The following is a 17,224-nucleotide window of genomic DNA, read 5'->3' on the forward strand; positions in this document are numbered from 1 at the left end:
ATCTATGACAGAAGTATGAGCTCAAACTGACATAGCCTACCTTGTGCACAGGGAAGGCAAACGCCAGATGTGTTTTGTATTCATACCATCAGTGTGCAGTTGGCGCATTGTGTGCTTAGTAGATGATGGCTTGTGTGTACTGTTTGATACGGAAACACCATTTTTACGAAGGTGTGAAGAGTTAATCTAGCTGTGTTTGCTTTTGCAAGAGAACTACAATGTTTTGATGATTGGGTGACAGGTTTTCTTATTTGTGTGGAGAGTTTTGCAAAATTAGCCAATAGTTGCAAAAAAAGGGCTTAAGCAATCAGAAAAAACTGTAAAACAAGAGTTGCCTTAAAGGGGTGGGTTGAAAAGATACAAATGTGGCAGGTGGGGTTCCTAAAACTACTCAATGAATTGTGTGTGTCCAGATATCTGGGAAAATTGCAGATTTATGTTGGTTATTTGCATTTTAGTTACCTAAGAGACGGTGCTGGCACCTCTTGCTGCAACAACTGGCACAGAATTCCCTTCATGTTCCATCTGTGAAGCTTACCAGCTGCATGTCAAAGCAGAAAATAATCCAGACGTGGCTTAGAACTATTATTGTTTTCCCACAAAAGTCTAGAATGCTAATTTCTTTTTCCACCCGAGGGACGTCTAAGGGGAAAAAAAAGTTCTGGAGCTAGAAATTAGCATAATGGGTCTGCCTTAAGTTGCTCATCTGTCACTGAAATAGTTTTGTCTTGGTATAATCTAAATATTACCTTCATGTCAATGCCACCGATGAATGTAAAGCCATGGCAAAAAAAAGAAAAAGTACACTATGACACTGTATCATTATTTATTTAACAAAAATTAAGCCAAAATGCAGGACTGTGTGAAAACCCTAGTATACCCCCTCACTGCTTCCATTGGAGTTAGAGTATATGTAGCAGCCAGGTGTTAATAATAAAATGCAGTTGACTAAATCGTCATCAGCAAGTATGAGCACCTCTCTAAAAGCAGAACTATTAATGGTTTGCTGGTCTGCAGCATTCAGATGTGTGTTAGCACAATGCCAAGGAGAAAAGACATCATGATTCTGGAGAATAAAATATTGCTATTCATCAATTTGGTAAGGATTATAAGTCCATCATTCTCCAGTGAGAAAATTATTCACAAATAGAAACATTCAAAACAGCCACCAATCTTTCCAGGAGTGGACGTACAGAGGGTCAGAATAAAAGCTCAGAGAAATTGCCCCCAAAAAACCCAAGATCTCCATCTCAAGCCTCATTTAGCATGTAAAATGTTGATGACATATAGTTAGACAAAGACTGAACAAATGTGGATTCTTGGGAAACATTTCCGGGAGAAAAGATTCTTCTGTCTAAAATGAATATGGTACCACAGCTTAGCTTAGTAAAGATGCAAACCACAATAAAACAAAGCACAAAGCATCTGGAACAATGTCCTCCTGACAGAGAAGATCAACATGGAGATGTTTGCTTTTGATTTTTGGCTTCAGCCAAATGTGGTACTGTGCATTACGGCCAAAGTATAGAATCAAATGGGAGGCCATCTGTCTAAAAACTAAAGCTTGGCCAAAATTGACATGCAGCATGACAATGACCTAAACACAGCAGCAAATCTACAACAGAATGGCTGGAGGAGAAAGAAATTAAAGTGCTACAATGGCCCAGTCAAAGTCCAGACCTCAGGCTGACTAAAATACTGTCAGGATCCCAGAACGCTAATTAAGTTAATTTAAATGTAGCTTAATTTCCTTATCTGAATCATCGAGCATTTATCATGACTTTGGCAGGAATTTTAAAACCTGGTAACAACTAGATAATGTATGTCCTAATATGTAAAACCTTAGAATTTATAGAGGGTGTACTTGGTTTTGACCGTGACTGTAGCTTGCGGCTGTGACATGGAGAAATAGCATTGGAGTGTTATGTAACAGTTTGGACATATCACACTGATCAAACAAACTTGGATCCTGAAGAGGAGTTTTATCCTTGAAGGTCCCGGATAACAGAAAGAGCTAAAACAGCTATTCTCGGAATAAAGTGAGGGGCTGTTTCAAGGCACGGTGCTCGAGCAGTTTGATGTATGTGTCTAAGTACGAGGCCAATCCCAAAAGTAAGGCCTTCTATTTTTTTTATAAATACAAAAAACCGTTTATTTTCCATAATATTTAAATCATTTTAAAGTTTGAAGACTTATTTGTCTACATGCCATTTCGGTCGATGCATTGTTGTAGAAATTTTTGTAGGCAGTTTTACAATGCCCATGTCATACCTGCTCGCCGACGCCGCAGAATCGCCTTCCGAACAAATGTTCTTTCACCTTTGGGAACAGGTGGGAATCACTTGGTGCGAAGTCCGAACTGTAGGGTGGGTGGGTGATGAAGTTCCAAAGTTTTGCAGGAGAGCGACAGTTTGACGGACGACGTGTGGACGCGCGGGGTTGTGGAGAATGCTTGCACGCAGTGCGCAACTGTGTTTGAGGAACGAAATTCTAATAGCTCCCTCATAAGTTGGAAGACTGTTTTGTGCAGTCAGACACATTCAACTGCAGAAAACAAATCAATCATCAATCAATAGATGCAGCTAATTGAATATCAATAGTTATGACCCCCATCAGGACCTACCTGAGGCACAGACAATTACCTGGCTAATTGTAAAAACCAAAGAGGACCACACAAAAGCAAAGCACATGTATTCAAACAGGCCTGCTCATTGAACATGCAAAATTATGCCTGGCCTAATTAATTTGCCATTAAGACTGGATTGATCTCGCCCTTCGCGATGCACACAACCAACCCATAATTGCCTCTGGTGTTGCATTCACAGGTTGGCCTCATTACCGAAACAGATGCTAATTCTGCGGAGCGGCTTCAGGTTGACAGGTGTGTGAGGTGTGTGCAGATCGTTCCACTCTGTCGGGCCAGGCGTAAAGTGAACCGAAGCAGGCAAAGTTGAGAACACATCATAATCGCATGCAGAGACATGCTCACGAGAACAAGGATTTTCTCTTTTTAGAGCATCTTTTAATGATAATGAATTTTAAATGGTAACAATTGGTGTGTAGGGAGCAAGAGTCTTAATGGCTCAGGAAAACAAACCCTGCAGCTGAATTATTTAGTTGTTCAACTAAACAATTTGTATTAGAGCTTCATAGTTTTTCCTTTTCCTCTGTTCATTAAGCTAACTGTTGACTAACTCCTTATAGATTTGTTTATGAAAAACACTCCATGACCAGAATTAGTGCAGCTGGTTCCCCAGAAGATGTTTATTCTTTTGGTGATTAACTCCATTAATATATTTAGTAAAAACAAAGAACTACAAAAGCCCCGCCTTCCACTATGAGTTCAGCGCTCTTGTCAGATTAACACTGGTGTGTTTCAGCACTTTGGCTCAGAGTCAATTTCTCTGCCAAAACAGCCTCACATCTTCTTTGTCCGTTTCTTGGGTCTCTGGTCAAAATCGTCAACCATCATGGAGTCGGGCGAATGGGAAGCATAGCTTCCATCAGATCCCACCCCTCCGGGTGAGGGCCCCATTACTCCTCCTGACTCACTCATGGTGGACATGGGCCCACCGTCCTCAAACACATCTCCGCCCAGGACCCCGTGGTGGTGGTGGTGATGATGATGGTGAGCCGAAGCTTGGCCTTCCTCGCCGTCCTGTGGCTCCACTTTTACCTGAGGCCACAGAGGGGAGTTGTTTGCCACACCTCCACCTTGGAAATGCATGAAACAAAGACGAATTAAGGAGCGAATTGGAATTTTTTTTTTAACCACTAAATGGGCAAATGGATTTAGTCACATTTATTTAAATAAACCTGCTGTAGCGAGAAACCTTGTCTTCAAGAGAAAGCTGAAGAAGCATGAGAGAAACCAGTTATGTATAACTTTTAAAATTACAGTCGATGCTTTGAAAACCTTAGTAAATGAAAATTACGACTAAACACAACAATCATTCGTTAAAGTATATGAATGTGGTTAATTCCATGCTGTCGCAGTTCTATAATATATATTAACTTCTCTTTGTGCTTGAAGTGACAATTAAGATTAATTAAGAATCCCCATTAATTAAGATTAATTTAAGAATTCCCATTACCAAACAAATAACATTGCTACAAACTACTATAAAGTTGCTAATGTTAAAAGGGAGTTCTTCCTCCCCACTATCTCAGAGTGCTTCTTATAGGGACTCATTAGGGTTCTCCCTCAAATATTGTCAAATCTTAGAACTGAGTTAAAGCTTACAGACAACACTGCAGTTGTAATTGAAAGAGGGTAATGCAACCACTGGGATCAGTAATGACCTGTTGTGGACACAAAGCATTTCAAACACTAAACTACTGAACTTGGAAATAACTACTAATCAGTCCGAGTGGTAGAAAACATTTGATTAGGATGATCTTACCTGAGGTATGAGGAGAATGATCTCCATCCAGCCCTGAAGCCAGCCTCTCAGCATTGGCACCAAGGACCCCCATTGGCAAAGCCTGGTCCCCGGAGGCCAAGTCAGCCTCAGGCTCCTCACTAACAGGGAAGGGAATGTCATTCATGGCCTCCACCTTGATCTTCGGGGACTTTGAGTCCTCAAGAGCTTTCTCTGGATTTACCAGTCGCTCGTATTCCTCTGATAGATCCTTACTGAGCTGTAGGAATAAGATATTTCTGTGGTAAAGTAGGAGTCTGGATGATGTAACTGTTAAGGGTTTTCTATGAAGTCATTCAGCTCTAATTCAATGTAGAAAAAACATACAGTTAAACAGCCAGAGATATGAAACAGATTAGTATAAGACTTTGGAGGATGACAAATTGATGTTGTCTCATGTATTTATTTTTAATTTCTATTTTCTTTCCAGCCTTACCTGCAGCATGTAGCTGTGATAGTCCTTGATCCTCACTTGCCAGAATCGCTGCAAGGTCAGGACGCTGCCAATTCCCACCTCATGGAACACCTGCTCCACCACATCTGGGAAGGGACTGGCTCCAAGTCGAGCCTCCCTGTCCACGGCCACCCGCAGCAGGCGGGTTAGACGCAGGTAATGTTCGTGGACCAGATCCGTGAGCGTCTCCAGGACGCTTTCCTGAGCAGATTCGAAGCCAGCATGGGCCAGGACAGTCGCTACAGACTGATACAGTAGCTGCCTACAGGAGGGCCAACTCAGTTCTGTGACCTGTTCGCCTTTACCTCTAAAAACAGAAGAAGGAAGGAGATAAAGAATCATTGTTGACTAAGATTTATATGAGAAATGTGGAATACACAGAAATTTGGGATTTAGAGTCCTTCAGTGTCTAAATCTATTACTTCCTTCTCCCATCAGCTGATCATGATGGGAGGTGGTCATTGATTTCCCATGAAATAAATTTTTATAGATATAGAGGTACTGATTTAGAAAAGAGGACTGCAATCTGAAACTTACTTGTAAAAGTCACTTTCAGGGTCGCTGTGGCGGAGCTGAAAGGGCTGTCGGGGGGCTTTGCTATCCACAGGTAGCAGGTCATCTGGCATAACAGGTGGGGTGGGAGGGCATAACGGCAGGTTGGTATCAGCCTCGTCCAGCTTGCTGCCACCCTCGGAGGATGTTGAGCTCTGACCCTGAGATTGGGCTTGGGCTGCTGCCAGAAGACCTCGGAGACGGCGAACGTGCTGGCACAGCTGCACTGTGTGGATGGTGAGGCTGCACGGCTCAGAGGGGATATCAAGCATTGTGGTGGGCCGTGGCCGCTGTGCAGAGGGCTGGTGCAAGGGAGGGTCCTGCATCTCCACGGATCGAAACTCACGCTGGAGCAAGTCAAAGGAACTGCGACTGGGAGGAGCCCCCGCAGGCCCCGGGATCTCACCCCAGTAACGCATCATGACCACACAAGGAGAATATAGACTGCAGTTGAGACTAAAACAGAAAGGGGTATAGAAAATGTGAATAAGTTTTGAAAACATCAAGGCAACTATTGTTCATATTAATTTGTTCAGTATGAAACTGATTTTGTTTTAAATTCAAGCAATTTTATTCTTTGTTTTCCTGCATTACTGTCTGGTTTGGCTTTAAACCATGCATTAAAATGTGATTATTTCACTGAACAAAGTGTGCAGCTGCCAAAGGAACACACAGAGCTTTGCTGAATCAAAGCTACCCTTTTGTCAGGTATTTAGTTAAGGCAATGAGCCTCTCTTAACATAATTAACAGTAAACCTATAAGTATTTTAGGCTCGCATAAATTAAAACCTACTGTACAAAACAAATGATTGTCATCTTTTTCTGTTAAAACTCTTGTGATTTAGTTTGCTGGGACTTCAAAGCCTCTTTAGAGAGGGACCAAAACTGTTTTATTTCTCACCCTAACAGAAGTCTGTGAAGCTTCCTGCTATTTCTTGCAATGTTACAAGCATATGTGTAATTTAAACCCCACTGTAAAATGTAAATAAATAAAAATAAAGTTAGTTATTTACAAGAAAACCACTTGAACAATTCAATTTACGTTATCCTGATCCACTCTGCACCACCAGTATTGCAATTAATTTAAATATTCTGCGAGGCCAATCACCCTCAATAATGTCCAGCTTTCGGGTTGTACTTAAATGCCTCTTGACAAAAAGGTCTCTAAATAAAACCGAGTCGTTAAATGTATACGACTCCGGTTAATTTTAGAGCAAATTACGCCAAATGTTGATCACAGGCGAACAAGTTGTGAAATACTGGTTTTGTGAAATGCTGAAAACGCTAACACAACATTTAAAAGATCTGTTACAACTACATTGTTATCTCATGATCACTTTTCGTACATTTGACATACTTTAAGGGCAACATTTATGATAAACCAAGACAGCGTGGCTAGCAGCCTCTCCAAACTTAATAACTGATGAAAGAGCGGCAGGATACATGTCTATTCGCTATGCTTTTATATCCCGAAAAGAAGATCAAACTGCATTGGTTCCTTTAAAGTCTGAAGTCTATGATTAACAAAACCAGATGTTTTTCGAATGACAGAAAAACGCAAAATGTCTGTTGTCTGGCTGGAGTATAAAGCTGGGTTCCAGGACCTTTGCGGTTTGAGTTACTGATGCACTCGTTTATTTTAACTCAACGCCGAGCTACATATTTTAATGCATCACGGGCATGTTTATTAATGTAAATGAGGTTTTAAAAAAAAAACACATTGCTGTTACCCTGGGATGGAGGAAACGTCTGCTGTTGATTGAATGTTGAAGAAAGCTTAACGGGAAACTAAGGGTTTTCGTCCTTGGAGGAAAAGAACTCGGGTAAATAGCTATGTTGAATGTTTAGTTCCACAACAAAAAGTTCGTTTTGAATTGTACAAATTAAAAAATATATTCATGTAATGTGGGACTGTTTAAGAATTTATAATATCCGACGGCTTTCCTTCGATTTACATAATTTATCAGATGTAGTTGTAAATTTTTAAAGGTTAAAGTACCCGGCCAAGTTTGAGAGCTGCACCAAATAAACATGGCTGCCTCCCCGCCAGCAGCAGACGTGATGGACACAGGCGACGAAATGAACTCTGTAATGGACTCTAATGAGCGTTTGGCACCAGAAAATGGAGAGGAAGCCGGAGAGAAAGACTCGGGTAAAACTAAACAACCAGAAGCGGAGGAGCCTTTCAAGAAACCGGCTCTTTTTGCGGCGCCTAGCTTCACCGCAAAACGCACCAACGTCACTGCTCCGTCCAAACCCATCACAGAAAATAAAGCTGATGGCGAAAGCAAAACCTCTGAAAAAGGCCAAGAAAAGGACAAAAAGTCCGAAAAGGACAAAACCAAACCAGAAGCTAAACCTCGAGCGCTCACTACTAAAGCCCCCCAAGTTGGCAAATTACCCCCTCTCCCTTACACAGAGCCTCCCTGGGGTGGCACTGCTTCGGATACCCCGTACGCTCTTGAAATCCTAAAAAATGGCACCATAGTGGATCAGGTGCCATTAGTGGACAAGAGCTACTTTGTGGTTGGACGTTTACCTGTGTGCGATCTCTCCCTGGAGCACCCCTCGATCTCCAGGTACCACGCAGTGATTCAATACCGTGGAGAGGCCGGGGAGGACGCGGGCTGCATGGGAGAAGAGAAGGGCTTCTACATCTACGACTTGAGCAGCACGCACGGCACTGTGGTGAACAAGAACAAGATCCCACCGAAAACTTACATCAGAGTCCGCGTGGGGCACGTGTTGAAGTTTGGAGGAAGCACGAGGCTTTTTATCCTGCAGGTAATGTCTGTTGTGGTGATAAACGATGACAGGGAGGGTCTCTAAAAGGTCTTGATTTTAGCTGTTTGACACAGTGCTAATCTTGCCTGGTTGGGCTGATCAAGTTCTCTTATGGGTTCCTTGCAGCTACACAAAAATGTTTCTCTGTAGAATAAACACTAATTCAGTTAATCATGCCTGTGCATTATTAAACAGCTTTGAATGATAATTTTTATGCTTTACTCTTGGACTCTTCTAGTGTAACTTTGCGTGGTTCACACTTCAAAATAATCCAAATTTTTCCCATACTGGGCCTTTGTGCTGCTCCCTGGTTCATCCTCTGTTTGCAGTATGCAGTTTTAGCTTCTCACTCATTAAGGAAATTGTATTGTGATTGGCTATGGCATTTAAGCAGAACATTTGAGCAGCAGATGGGTGCGGCTTCTGTGTGCCTAAGTATAACTATGGCATCATACAGATTAAAGTGTTGGGGAAAACTGTAAGAAATGCCATGTTTAGAGCTTTCAGCTTACACAAATTATCTACACACTAGCATTTCAGTCTTTGGCCACATTTAACATGATAAGCCACAACTGAAACAGGATATATATGACGGAAAATACAAAAAAGACAAGAGGTCTACTTTAATATAGAGGCAATATTCTTCATATGTACCAGCAGTATGATAGTTACTTTAAAAAAGGCAGAATAACGTGGCTGCTATTTGCCACAATATATAATAATACTTAGTAAGTGGTGTGAAAACACTACTTGTCATACCACCATATGTTACTCTACAGGTACCACACACATCAGTTACCGCAAGCATCTTTTACCGCATCATTCTTTACTTTTAGAAGGTTACATCAGCGTGTATCTGACATGATACAAGAAAGATATTAAGCTGTTAACCAATTAATCATTAAAAATATATTATCCATCATATAAAGCACTCCCAGATTGTGAGTGCAGTTTTTAGCCAGCCTTTTACATCAGGGATGTTTTGGGTGCATAAATTTGGAAAAGGCATTCAACTTCATACCTCAGGGCAGTCCTTTGGTCAATGTTTTCGGAGCATGACCCTTTATTATGAGTTATTCAGTCCCTGTACTACTGCATGTACACCTGGTTAGCATTGACTGCACTAAGTTAGACTCATGAGAGTCCCAGGGCTGCACTTTATCAATGATTCTTTCCATAACTCTTATGGACTTAATTTTTAAATACAGCCAGAAGGTGGAGGGTGGCTGGTGGCCTTAGAATCACAACTTTCCTTTTGTGAATGATGTCTGCTGGCTTTACCGAGCAGTGAAATCCAGATTGTGCTGGGTATGATAAGTTCAGTTATCTTGGGGTCTTTCTACACTGGCAAGAGATGGGATGAGAGAATAGACTGGTGCTGCTCAACATCAAAAAGAGCCAAAAGACGTGTAAAGCTGCTCCTGTATGTGTGCTTGCTGAGGTGTTTCTGGGCATGTCCATTTGGGAGGCGATTCAGGACAGACTAGAGAGAACATTTCTTTTAACTGGCGTGAAATGCCATGCTGTGTTTCTAGAAGAGCTGGGAGAGAGAAGCTTGTGTGTTATGCAAAGAAAAAGAATCATCCATCAATCAAAATTACAAACATTCAGTACTGTAACTGATTTCTTCTTCATGTACCAGAAAAATGTTTTATGCATGTAAGATTTTCAGGTGTGAAGGGATATATTTTAAAAAGAGTAACATTTGAGTGTTGAGCTTCATTTTCTTTTTGCAGGGTCCAGAGTTTGATGAGGAAGACGAGTCTGAACTGACAGTGACAGAGTTGAGGGAAAAAGCTCGCAAACAGAAGGAAGAGCTGGAGAGGAGGATGATGGGAGATGGTTCTGATGAGGAAAAAGAAGAAAAGGAGGAGGATGAAAACAGGGACGATGGCAGAGTGTCAAATGAAGACTCTGGCTGTTCGTGGGGAATGGGTGAGTGTGTCACTGCTGTTGCTGGATGAAGCTGGAGTGTGTTACGTGTCATTTGGTTTGATACATGATTTCAGTGTTTTGGGTCTTTCTCTTACCTTTCACATTACCTCTGCACAAATCCTCCCTGCAGTCGAAGAAGCAGCTCCAGAGGAAGACGAGAACGAGGAAAACCCCTTTTCAACAGAATTCCACGAAGACCAGGAAGCAGCCTACCTGAAGGACCCCAAGAAGGCTTTGCAGGGCTTTTATGACAGAGAAGGTGAGAAGAAGTATTGCAGGGCATTAAAAGACTGAAATTAAAATCAAGGAAATTAAGGTCTGTACGTATTTGCTGGAAAAAAAATCAGTTACTCCAAAAGGTCGAGGGTTATTTTGGGCAAGTTGGCCTAAGATAGTTAAAAACCATACATCAAAATGAAGGGTCCAAATTCTTTGTTTTTTATGACCAACAGCTGAAAATCCAAAAGAAACTTTACTGTCTCATGAGATTAAAGAATGGTTAAATACTCTCAGTTGTAGAGGTTAAAGAATATACTAACTAGCAGTTAACTAGAACTCACAGACAGCAGATTCTGCTTTTTTTTTTTCACTGAACTTCTTTGCTTGTCTTCTGTAGGGGAGGAGCTGGAGTTTGAGTATGAGGACAAGAACCACGGCACCTGGCTTTGTAGAATAAAGTAAGGGGAATAAATTCTTTTGTTTTTTTTCCAGGCAGGCTGTGAAGTGTTTATCGAGCTGTATGTGCTGACTGTTAATTTATTTATTTTTTTTAAAAAACAGGCTGCCGGTGGACGACGCTATGGGTCGTCAGCTGGTTGCAGAGGTGACCCACACAGGAAAGAAGAAAGAAGCTGCCATCCAGTGCTGTCTTGAAGCGTGTCGCATGCTGGAAGCCAGAGGGCTGCTGCGCCAGGAAGCAGGTTTGTGTGCTCAGTCCCGTGTTGAGAGGACTGGAAGTTGTGTTGGAAAATTCATTAAGAGTTTCTGCATCTGATTTTCAGTGTCCCGTAAGCGCAAGAAGAAGAACTGGGAAGACGATGACTACTATGACAGCGATGATGACACCTTCCTGGATAGAACCGGCACAGTGGAGAGGAAAAGGCAGGAACGAATGAAGAAAGCGGGAAAGCTCGAGGAGCGGCCCGAGACCTATGACTCACTGGTAAACATCTGCATAGTTTTATAAATGACAGGAGCGTAAAAACAACAGACAACAGTGAGAGCATCAACTGGGTACTGTCTTTCAGGCTGTTTTCTGAAAGTTTTAAGGGCTCCACTGTCTGTAAGGGGACCTATTCTGTAAATTTCCAGCTCCATATTTATATGCTGGGCCATGGTGCCGCCCCTCAGTTCATCCTGTCTAACTTCAAAGAAGTTTACTCATGTAGTATGTCCAGGACTTGTCTGTCTGCAAACTGAGAAGGAGATTTTATACCTGACAGACAAATCAAGAGCATTTAAAGCATCATCAGCCATTAAAACACATCTAAAGAAAGAAGCGATTTTCTGCACGTGTCCATAACTGTTGATTATTTTTCTGTAGGTGGCCAAACTGGAAGAGGTGGAGAAGGAGTTGGCAGAGACTCAGAAAAAGCTCAGTGCTGGAAAAGGAGGTGAGCTGTGATCACCTGTTCACACTTCTACAGACTTTAAAAGGTCCAGTCTGTAACTTTTCACTCCTATCAGAGTCTTTGACGTCATCGACTGAGGACTCGCTGGAGGCCTTCATGACCGCAGTGAAAAGCGAGGTAGCGATGGACGCGGTGGAGCGCAGGAAGCTTCACGTGCACATGGCCGACTTGCGGAAAGATGCTCAGAGGCTCCGCAAACTGGTTGAACTCACGAGGCCGGCGCAGATGCCCTCCTTGCTGCCCGGGTCAGACAAAGCAGCAGTTTTTAACCTAAAAGTTATCCTATGAATGTGTCAGATTGAAGTTGATATTTTGATCTGTCTTGATTTGATAGCAGCTCAGAGCAGAAGTCGAAAAAGACCCTGCCGATGTTTGGAGCCATGAAGGGAGGGAGCAAATTCAAACTGAAAACTGGTACTATTGGGGTATGTGCTTTTTGACATGCTTGCATTTCCACTGAAGTTGGTGCTTTTAAGTTGTAACTTTATGCATGATATGATTTCTTCAAATACTCCCCTACCAACTGTGACTTTTAAATGTATTATATGTAAGACCTGCATTAACTGTGCATCCTTCGTACTCAAGGTTCTGATCAGATAGAAATAAGTTAATATAAGTCAAGGGTTTCCTGCATAAATTGAGCCTTTTAGGGTGACTACATATGAAGTCTGGGTTAATAAAAATGTCTAACATAATAACTGCACAATTACTAAAAAGCTTGATAGCTAGCCAGATGGCGTAGCAGACTTGGGAAAGGCCTTGCGCTGTAGTAAAAATAAATGAAGGATAAAGAAAAGAGAGCACTAAGCAAGGAGCTCATTGTTGTGCCTGTACTGGGCTTTTACTGTGGGCCAGGCTCGCGTTACTCTGCCCATGCAGCAACAGCAAATCATGGGAGGCAAAGGTAACTGCAATGGTGCAGGGTTCTTGTAAGGGATTTCACTTATTTGGTTCTTGTTATTGTTTTTTTTGGTCACTGCCCTTCTCCTTATTTCCCAAATTGTACATTCTCCCCACGAGAATGAGAGCCAAGCACAGGTGGTGAGGAAGAGACTGTCAGACTTTGTCCTTTACTATCTTAAATAACTGATACAACATGAATAAAAAGGACCAGTGGCTTTAAGAGTCCTCCTCTCACCTTGGCTTTTACAGTACAGCTGTTAGTTACACCTCTTTTATATCTGAAGATAAAAACACTGTTACAAAATTGAAAATGACAAACTTTAGTGCATCATTAGGAACTGATACATCCTTCAGCATGGCATTGTGAGAGCGACATCCAGGCCACAGGCAGTAGGATGGAGGATGAAGGAGAGGAGGCGGCACCTCTGCCTGCTTTCCTTGTTTCCATTTCCTGCTTTATTATGATAATTGCTTTTCCTTGTATTGTATGTCACCCTCCCTTAAGTTGTGGCCTTTATCTTCCTACTAACAGAGCTCAGTTGTTTGTTTGTGTGGTTTGTTTTATTTAAATTTTTTGTACTTAATAAAATACTGTGACGCTAATTTTAGGTCATAGCACCCAGCACTAACTGCATTGTCTTTTCTCTTGCAGAAGTTGCCTCCTAAGCGGCCTAACCTGCCTGCTGAGCTCTTCAACATGAAAGAACTTCCACCTGATGGGGAAGAAGAGGAGGAGGAAGAAGAAGAAGAAAAAGCACAAGAAGAAGGGGAGGCAGTGGCAGACAAAAGTGAGGATAATGATGAACTACCTGGTAAACGTATTGCTGAGTCCGGCGTATCGACGTCTAAAGAATCATCTCCCTCTGAGAATAAAAGAGATCAACTCAAAGTCTCAGAACACCTGAAAGGTAAAAGCACAAAAACATGCAGAATGCCTTTTTTTTTTTTTTTTTTTTTTTTTTATTATGTTCATGCATTTAATTTAAATTTTTCTTTAAGCCACTGGATGGCAGTAAATCTGCAATGCATGCTGCTGTCATACTGTAACGCCTCCTCGTACATATAAACAGATTAAATATGTCGCAGTGAAATGCTTAGATCTCCTTCTTTCATGTTCTATTTTTTGCACTTTAGGTACAAAGTCAAGTAATATCTGTGCCTGTGGCTCGTATTTAAAGTCTTAACAGGATGTGCTGAATCGTGCGTGTCCTCATTATTACACACTTTATTTCTGTTTTCATGCCTTCACGTCAGATCAAAGCCACAAACAGCAGAGGAGGAGCGGGGAGTCTGAAGCAGCGGAGCAGGTTCCCGAGCATAGCAGCAACAAGCCGGTGGCCCTTTTGAGTCCAGGTGTCGTGTTTTATTGCTGTAAAATATTTCTCTGTACTCTCTCTTAGATGTAGTGTTAAATCTTCTTTCCCCACTGGCATTCAGTAAAAAACAAAAAAAGATTACCACAACCTTTATAACACATAAATGTCCTTTTTCTGAATTTGAACTTTATTGCTAAGACTTTGAGTGACCTTTGCAAGAGTCGAGGTGGAGGAATGCAGTGAACAGTACATTTGCAGAATGACTGAAACTAGCCCACTTTCAGTCATTGATCTAATGTACTGTTTATAAGATTGGGGAAACCTGCAGTCAGCTGAGACTGAAGAAGTCACTTGGATGAGTGACGAAACGATTCTCCAACTGAGAACGCTACGTCCAGATGAACAGAATCAACCTTTTGGGATTTACTTACCTGGATGATGAGCATGCATCAAGTACTTGGTGCTCCACCACTAATTTACATTACCTGCATATCCCCAGAGTCCAAATCCAAAGGTGCCGGCGAGCCAGCGACAGACCCCAGCCCCAAGAAGAAAAAGAGAGTGATGGGCCCCGGCAGGGTAGGGCCATACTCACAGCAGTAAATGTATACCTGTACAGTTTATTGCCACATGAATGCATAAAGCGAATTTCCTCGTCATGTGTCTCCACAGCCTCCTGTGCAGCTGTCAGCACAGTATCCACAAGACGACCCCGATTATTCTGTGTGGGTGCCTCCTGCAGGTAAACCTCCCGAGCTGTGTGACTGACGTTCAGCTGATCACTTCCCTGCATCACACTCAATCTTGTTAAGCAGCAGGAACAGTAGCGGTTAGGTTAACCCTGCTGTTGTTTTAAGAGATAGAATTACAGCAGTTCTTTTGACTCGCTGACACCGGCGGGGTTGCATATTTCCTCTGCTTGAATGAAGAAAGGCCCAAATATTTTCCTGACCAAAGGAATCAAACAGGCTTTCATGGTACATTTGCACAGCTGAAATAGCTGCAACATTTTCATTGTTTGCTGAGGAATGCAGATCAAAGTCACAATTAAGGGATAAGATAAGCTTGAATTGCATAAACTTCCAGATTGAGCTTTTATTTTAGGTCAGATTTAACTGCACTGCTCCGATTAGGTTAATGATGAGGTATGCAAACGCATGTGATACTCCTGTTGCCCAGTTTGACAAGAATTTGCTTTTTAGTTTCTATGCGTGAGGAGGAGGATGCACCTTTTGTGTTTACTCGTGTCTTTTCTTCACTTGTAGGTCAGACTGGAGATGGACGCACACACCTAAATGACAAGTATGGCTACTGAGGGGGAAACGTAACAGAGCTCTTCTGTTTCTACGCGAGATAATACCTGCAGTACAAAGCCTCCAGTCTCCTTAGCCATGACCATTAACCCCCTCCAGCCCAGCCCAACCACTGTTTAACAACACAGAAGCCTGTAACAGAGCAGGACGGGCTGAGACAGTAATGCTGCACGTTTTTACTTCTCTCTCTAGGAGATTATTCGAAACAGCACACCATTTGGGTTCACATTAAACAAGCAGAGTGCCAGCACACTGGGCAGCCAGTGTGCTGGCACTCTTCCCCACTCATAATAATGGAGTTGGGTAGCACTTGAATTTTTTACTTTTTAAAGAAAAAAAATTAAAAGGAAAGGTGGGAAATTTCAATTGAATTCTATAACATCTGAGCAGAAAATATGAGGAGACAGAGCAAGAGCAGCAACTGATCCAAATTCAGCTTTCTAGTCTTTGGCTGCTCCTCTTGCAGTTAAATCCACCTGACATCCAATCTGTATCCCTCCCCTGTTTGGCTTCAGTCGCTTGCTGGCATAACCTTTTTTTTCCTCCTCCAAAGGAGTGTGTGTAGCAGGGAGGGAGAAAGAGGGAGAGCATTGGAGCAGCTTTTCTGACCATCTGGACACTTGGATGGCTTACTGGATGAAACGCAAGCTGATAATGACTCAAGCTAAGTGGAGTGTGTGTGTGTGTCTGTATCCATTCAGACACACACACAGAGCCCAACCTTCTCAAAGTTCTTTTTTTTTTTTAAACAAGATTGCCTTTATGAGCGAGTTAGCGGTTGGTGTGTGTTTGCCCGGAGCAGGATTCCTCGCTTTGCAAAATCCCACTCATTGCTGTTCTCTTGGTTTCCTGCCAGACTTTCCACCCTCTTTCCTGTTGTCTTTGCTCCAAACACAAGTTAATAAACTGTATTTTGTTACATAAATGTATAATAAAATTGTCTGTACATAACCTCAGAGCTACTCTGTTTGTTTATTGCTTTAGGATTATCTGAAACTTTCCCTCTCTGGGGCTCCACTTCTCACCGAAGCCGGTTTTGACGTCAGACTTTCTTTTTCTCCCTTTCAAGCTCCCTCTCACACACACAAAGAGCGTTTCTCTGGCTGCGATTGAGTACAAAGAGGCTTCTGGTCTTGGCTGTAGGTCTTTGCAGTGACCTACTAATCAGCCGATGGATTCCTGAAACACAGGGAGACCCTTCTCAGGCACAGACAGCATGATGAAACATAAGCTTGAACACAGGCAAAAGAACAGGAAAAAGTAGCAGATTAATAAATTTTTGGATTTTCTTTTGTCCTGTCAAATTCTAGCAATCTAAAACCATCATTTGAGAAAAGCCCTAGAATCATCAACAAGGATTTCTGCTGAATACAGTGCCTTATGTTTTGTTCGGTGGTGGTTTTATATAAGCAACAACTTCCTGGATTTTGTTTTTGCTGCCAGAGAGCACCTGTCAGATCAGCCTTCAGAACCAGTTGGCACTTCCTTCCTTGGAGGTAAACTGAAGTTTGGGGTTGACAGCTGGCCAGGAGGCAGTGAACATAAAGTGGTAGAAGATAAATATTTAAATAAATTTTTAACTTTTGCAGAAATCAAACTGAAAAAAATTATAATAATAATAATAATAATGTGGCTGAGCAATTTGTCCTGGGTGTAATTTTAGGTAAGGTGGGGATTTGTCTCTACCTCTTTACATTTCACCTAAACCAAGAGTCTTCCATCAGCAGAAAATATTTTACTGGGGTTTTTTCCCTCCCATTTTCCAGGTGTTGCACAGAGGAGAGCTGGTATGCAATTCACTTGTGAGCTTTGTTGTTTTGTCATAGGTTCCATTTAGAACTTTTTATTGACAGAACTAGAAAGTGTAGCCAGTGAGCAGTGAGTGTCCGCCTGTTGGCTTCATTTAAGTATTAGG

The 17,224-nt window shown here is 42.0% G+C and overlaps 2 protein-coding genes across 3 annotated transcripts; one reads left to right on the forward strand and one right to left on the reverse strand.

Annotated features, from left to right (window-relative positions):
• Positions 1-850: 850 nt before the first annotated feature.
• supt7l (SPT7 like, STAGA complex subunit gamma) lies at positions 851-7,253 on the reverse strand. Its single transcript, XM_080871046.1, has 5 exons — positions 7,158-7,253; positions 5,413-5,883; positions 4,858-5,182; positions 4,404-4,641; positions 851-3,714 (listed from the first exon to the last, which is right to left on the reverse strand). The coding sequence occupies exons 2-5, from the start codon at positions 5,847-5,849 to the stop codon at positions 3,419-3,421; spliced, it is 1,296 nt and encodes a 431-aa protein (XP_080727172.1). The 5' UTR covers positions 5,850-5,883; positions 7,158-7,253; the 3' UTR covers positions 851-3,418.
• Positions 7,254-7,442: 189 nt separating this feature from the next.
• slc4a1ap (solute carrier family 4 member 1 adaptor protein) lies at positions 7,443-16,259 on the forward strand. Of its 2 annotated transcripts, none has more exons than XM_080871044.1 (14): positions 7,443-8,211; positions 9,948-10,146; positions 10,277-10,405; positions 10,763-10,823; positions 10,927-11,066; positions 11,148-11,308; positions 11,690-11,759; positions 11,833-12,022; positions 12,112-12,202; positions 13,333-13,588; positions 13,935-14,033; positions 14,496-14,575; positions 14,669-14,738; positions 15,262-16,259. In XM_080871044.1, the coding sequence occupies exons 1-14, from the start codon at positions 7,459-7,461 to the stop codon at positions 15,309-15,311; spliced, it is 2,349 nt and encodes a 782-aa protein (XP_080727170.1). In that variant the 5' UTR covers positions 7,443-7,458; the 3' UTR covers positions 15,312-16,259. The 2 variants fall into 2 exon arrangements, with proteins under 2 accessions (XP_080727170.1, XP_080727171.1); XM_080871045.1 differs by having other exon boundaries at positions 12,115-12,202.
• The last annotated feature ends 965 nt before the right edge of the window (positions 16,260-17,224 follow it).

This window comes from Rhamphochromis sp. 'chilingali' (assembly GCF_963969265.1).
Source record: "Rhamphochromis sp. 'chilingali' genome assembly, chromosome: 21".
Classification (NCBI taxonomy): Eukaryota; Metazoa; Chordata; class Actinopteri; order Cichliformes; family Cichlidae; genus Rhamphochromis; species Rhamphochromis sp. 'chilingali'.

Bases quoted from the DNA above. Each gene is read 5' to 3' on its own strand.
- supt7l (XM_080871046.1), bottom strand. From the start codon at position 5,849: ATGATGCGTTACTGGGGTGAGATCCCGGGGCCTGCGGGGGCTCCTCCC. The intron at 5,183-5,412 runs GTAAGTTTCAGA...TTCTGTTTTTAG, and splicing joins CCTGAAAGTGACTTTTACAA to AGGTAAAGGCGAACAGGTCA. The intron at 3,715-4,403 runs GTAAGATCATCC...TGCATTTCCAAG, and splicing joins TCATTCTCCTCATACCTCAG to GTGGAGGTGTGGCAAACAAC.
- slc4a1ap (XM_080871044.1), top strand. From the start codon at position 7,459: ATGGCTGCCTCCCCGCCAGCAGCAGACGTGATGGACACAGGCGACGAA. The intron at 8,212-9,947 runs GTAATGTCTGTT...TTCTTTTTGCAG, and splicing joins CGAGGCTTTTTATCCTGCAG to GGTCCAGAGTTTGATGAGGA. The intron at 11,760-11,832 runs GTGAGCTGTGAT...CACTCCTATCAG, and splicing joins GCTCAGTGCTGGAAAAGGAG to AGTCTTTGACGTCATCGACT.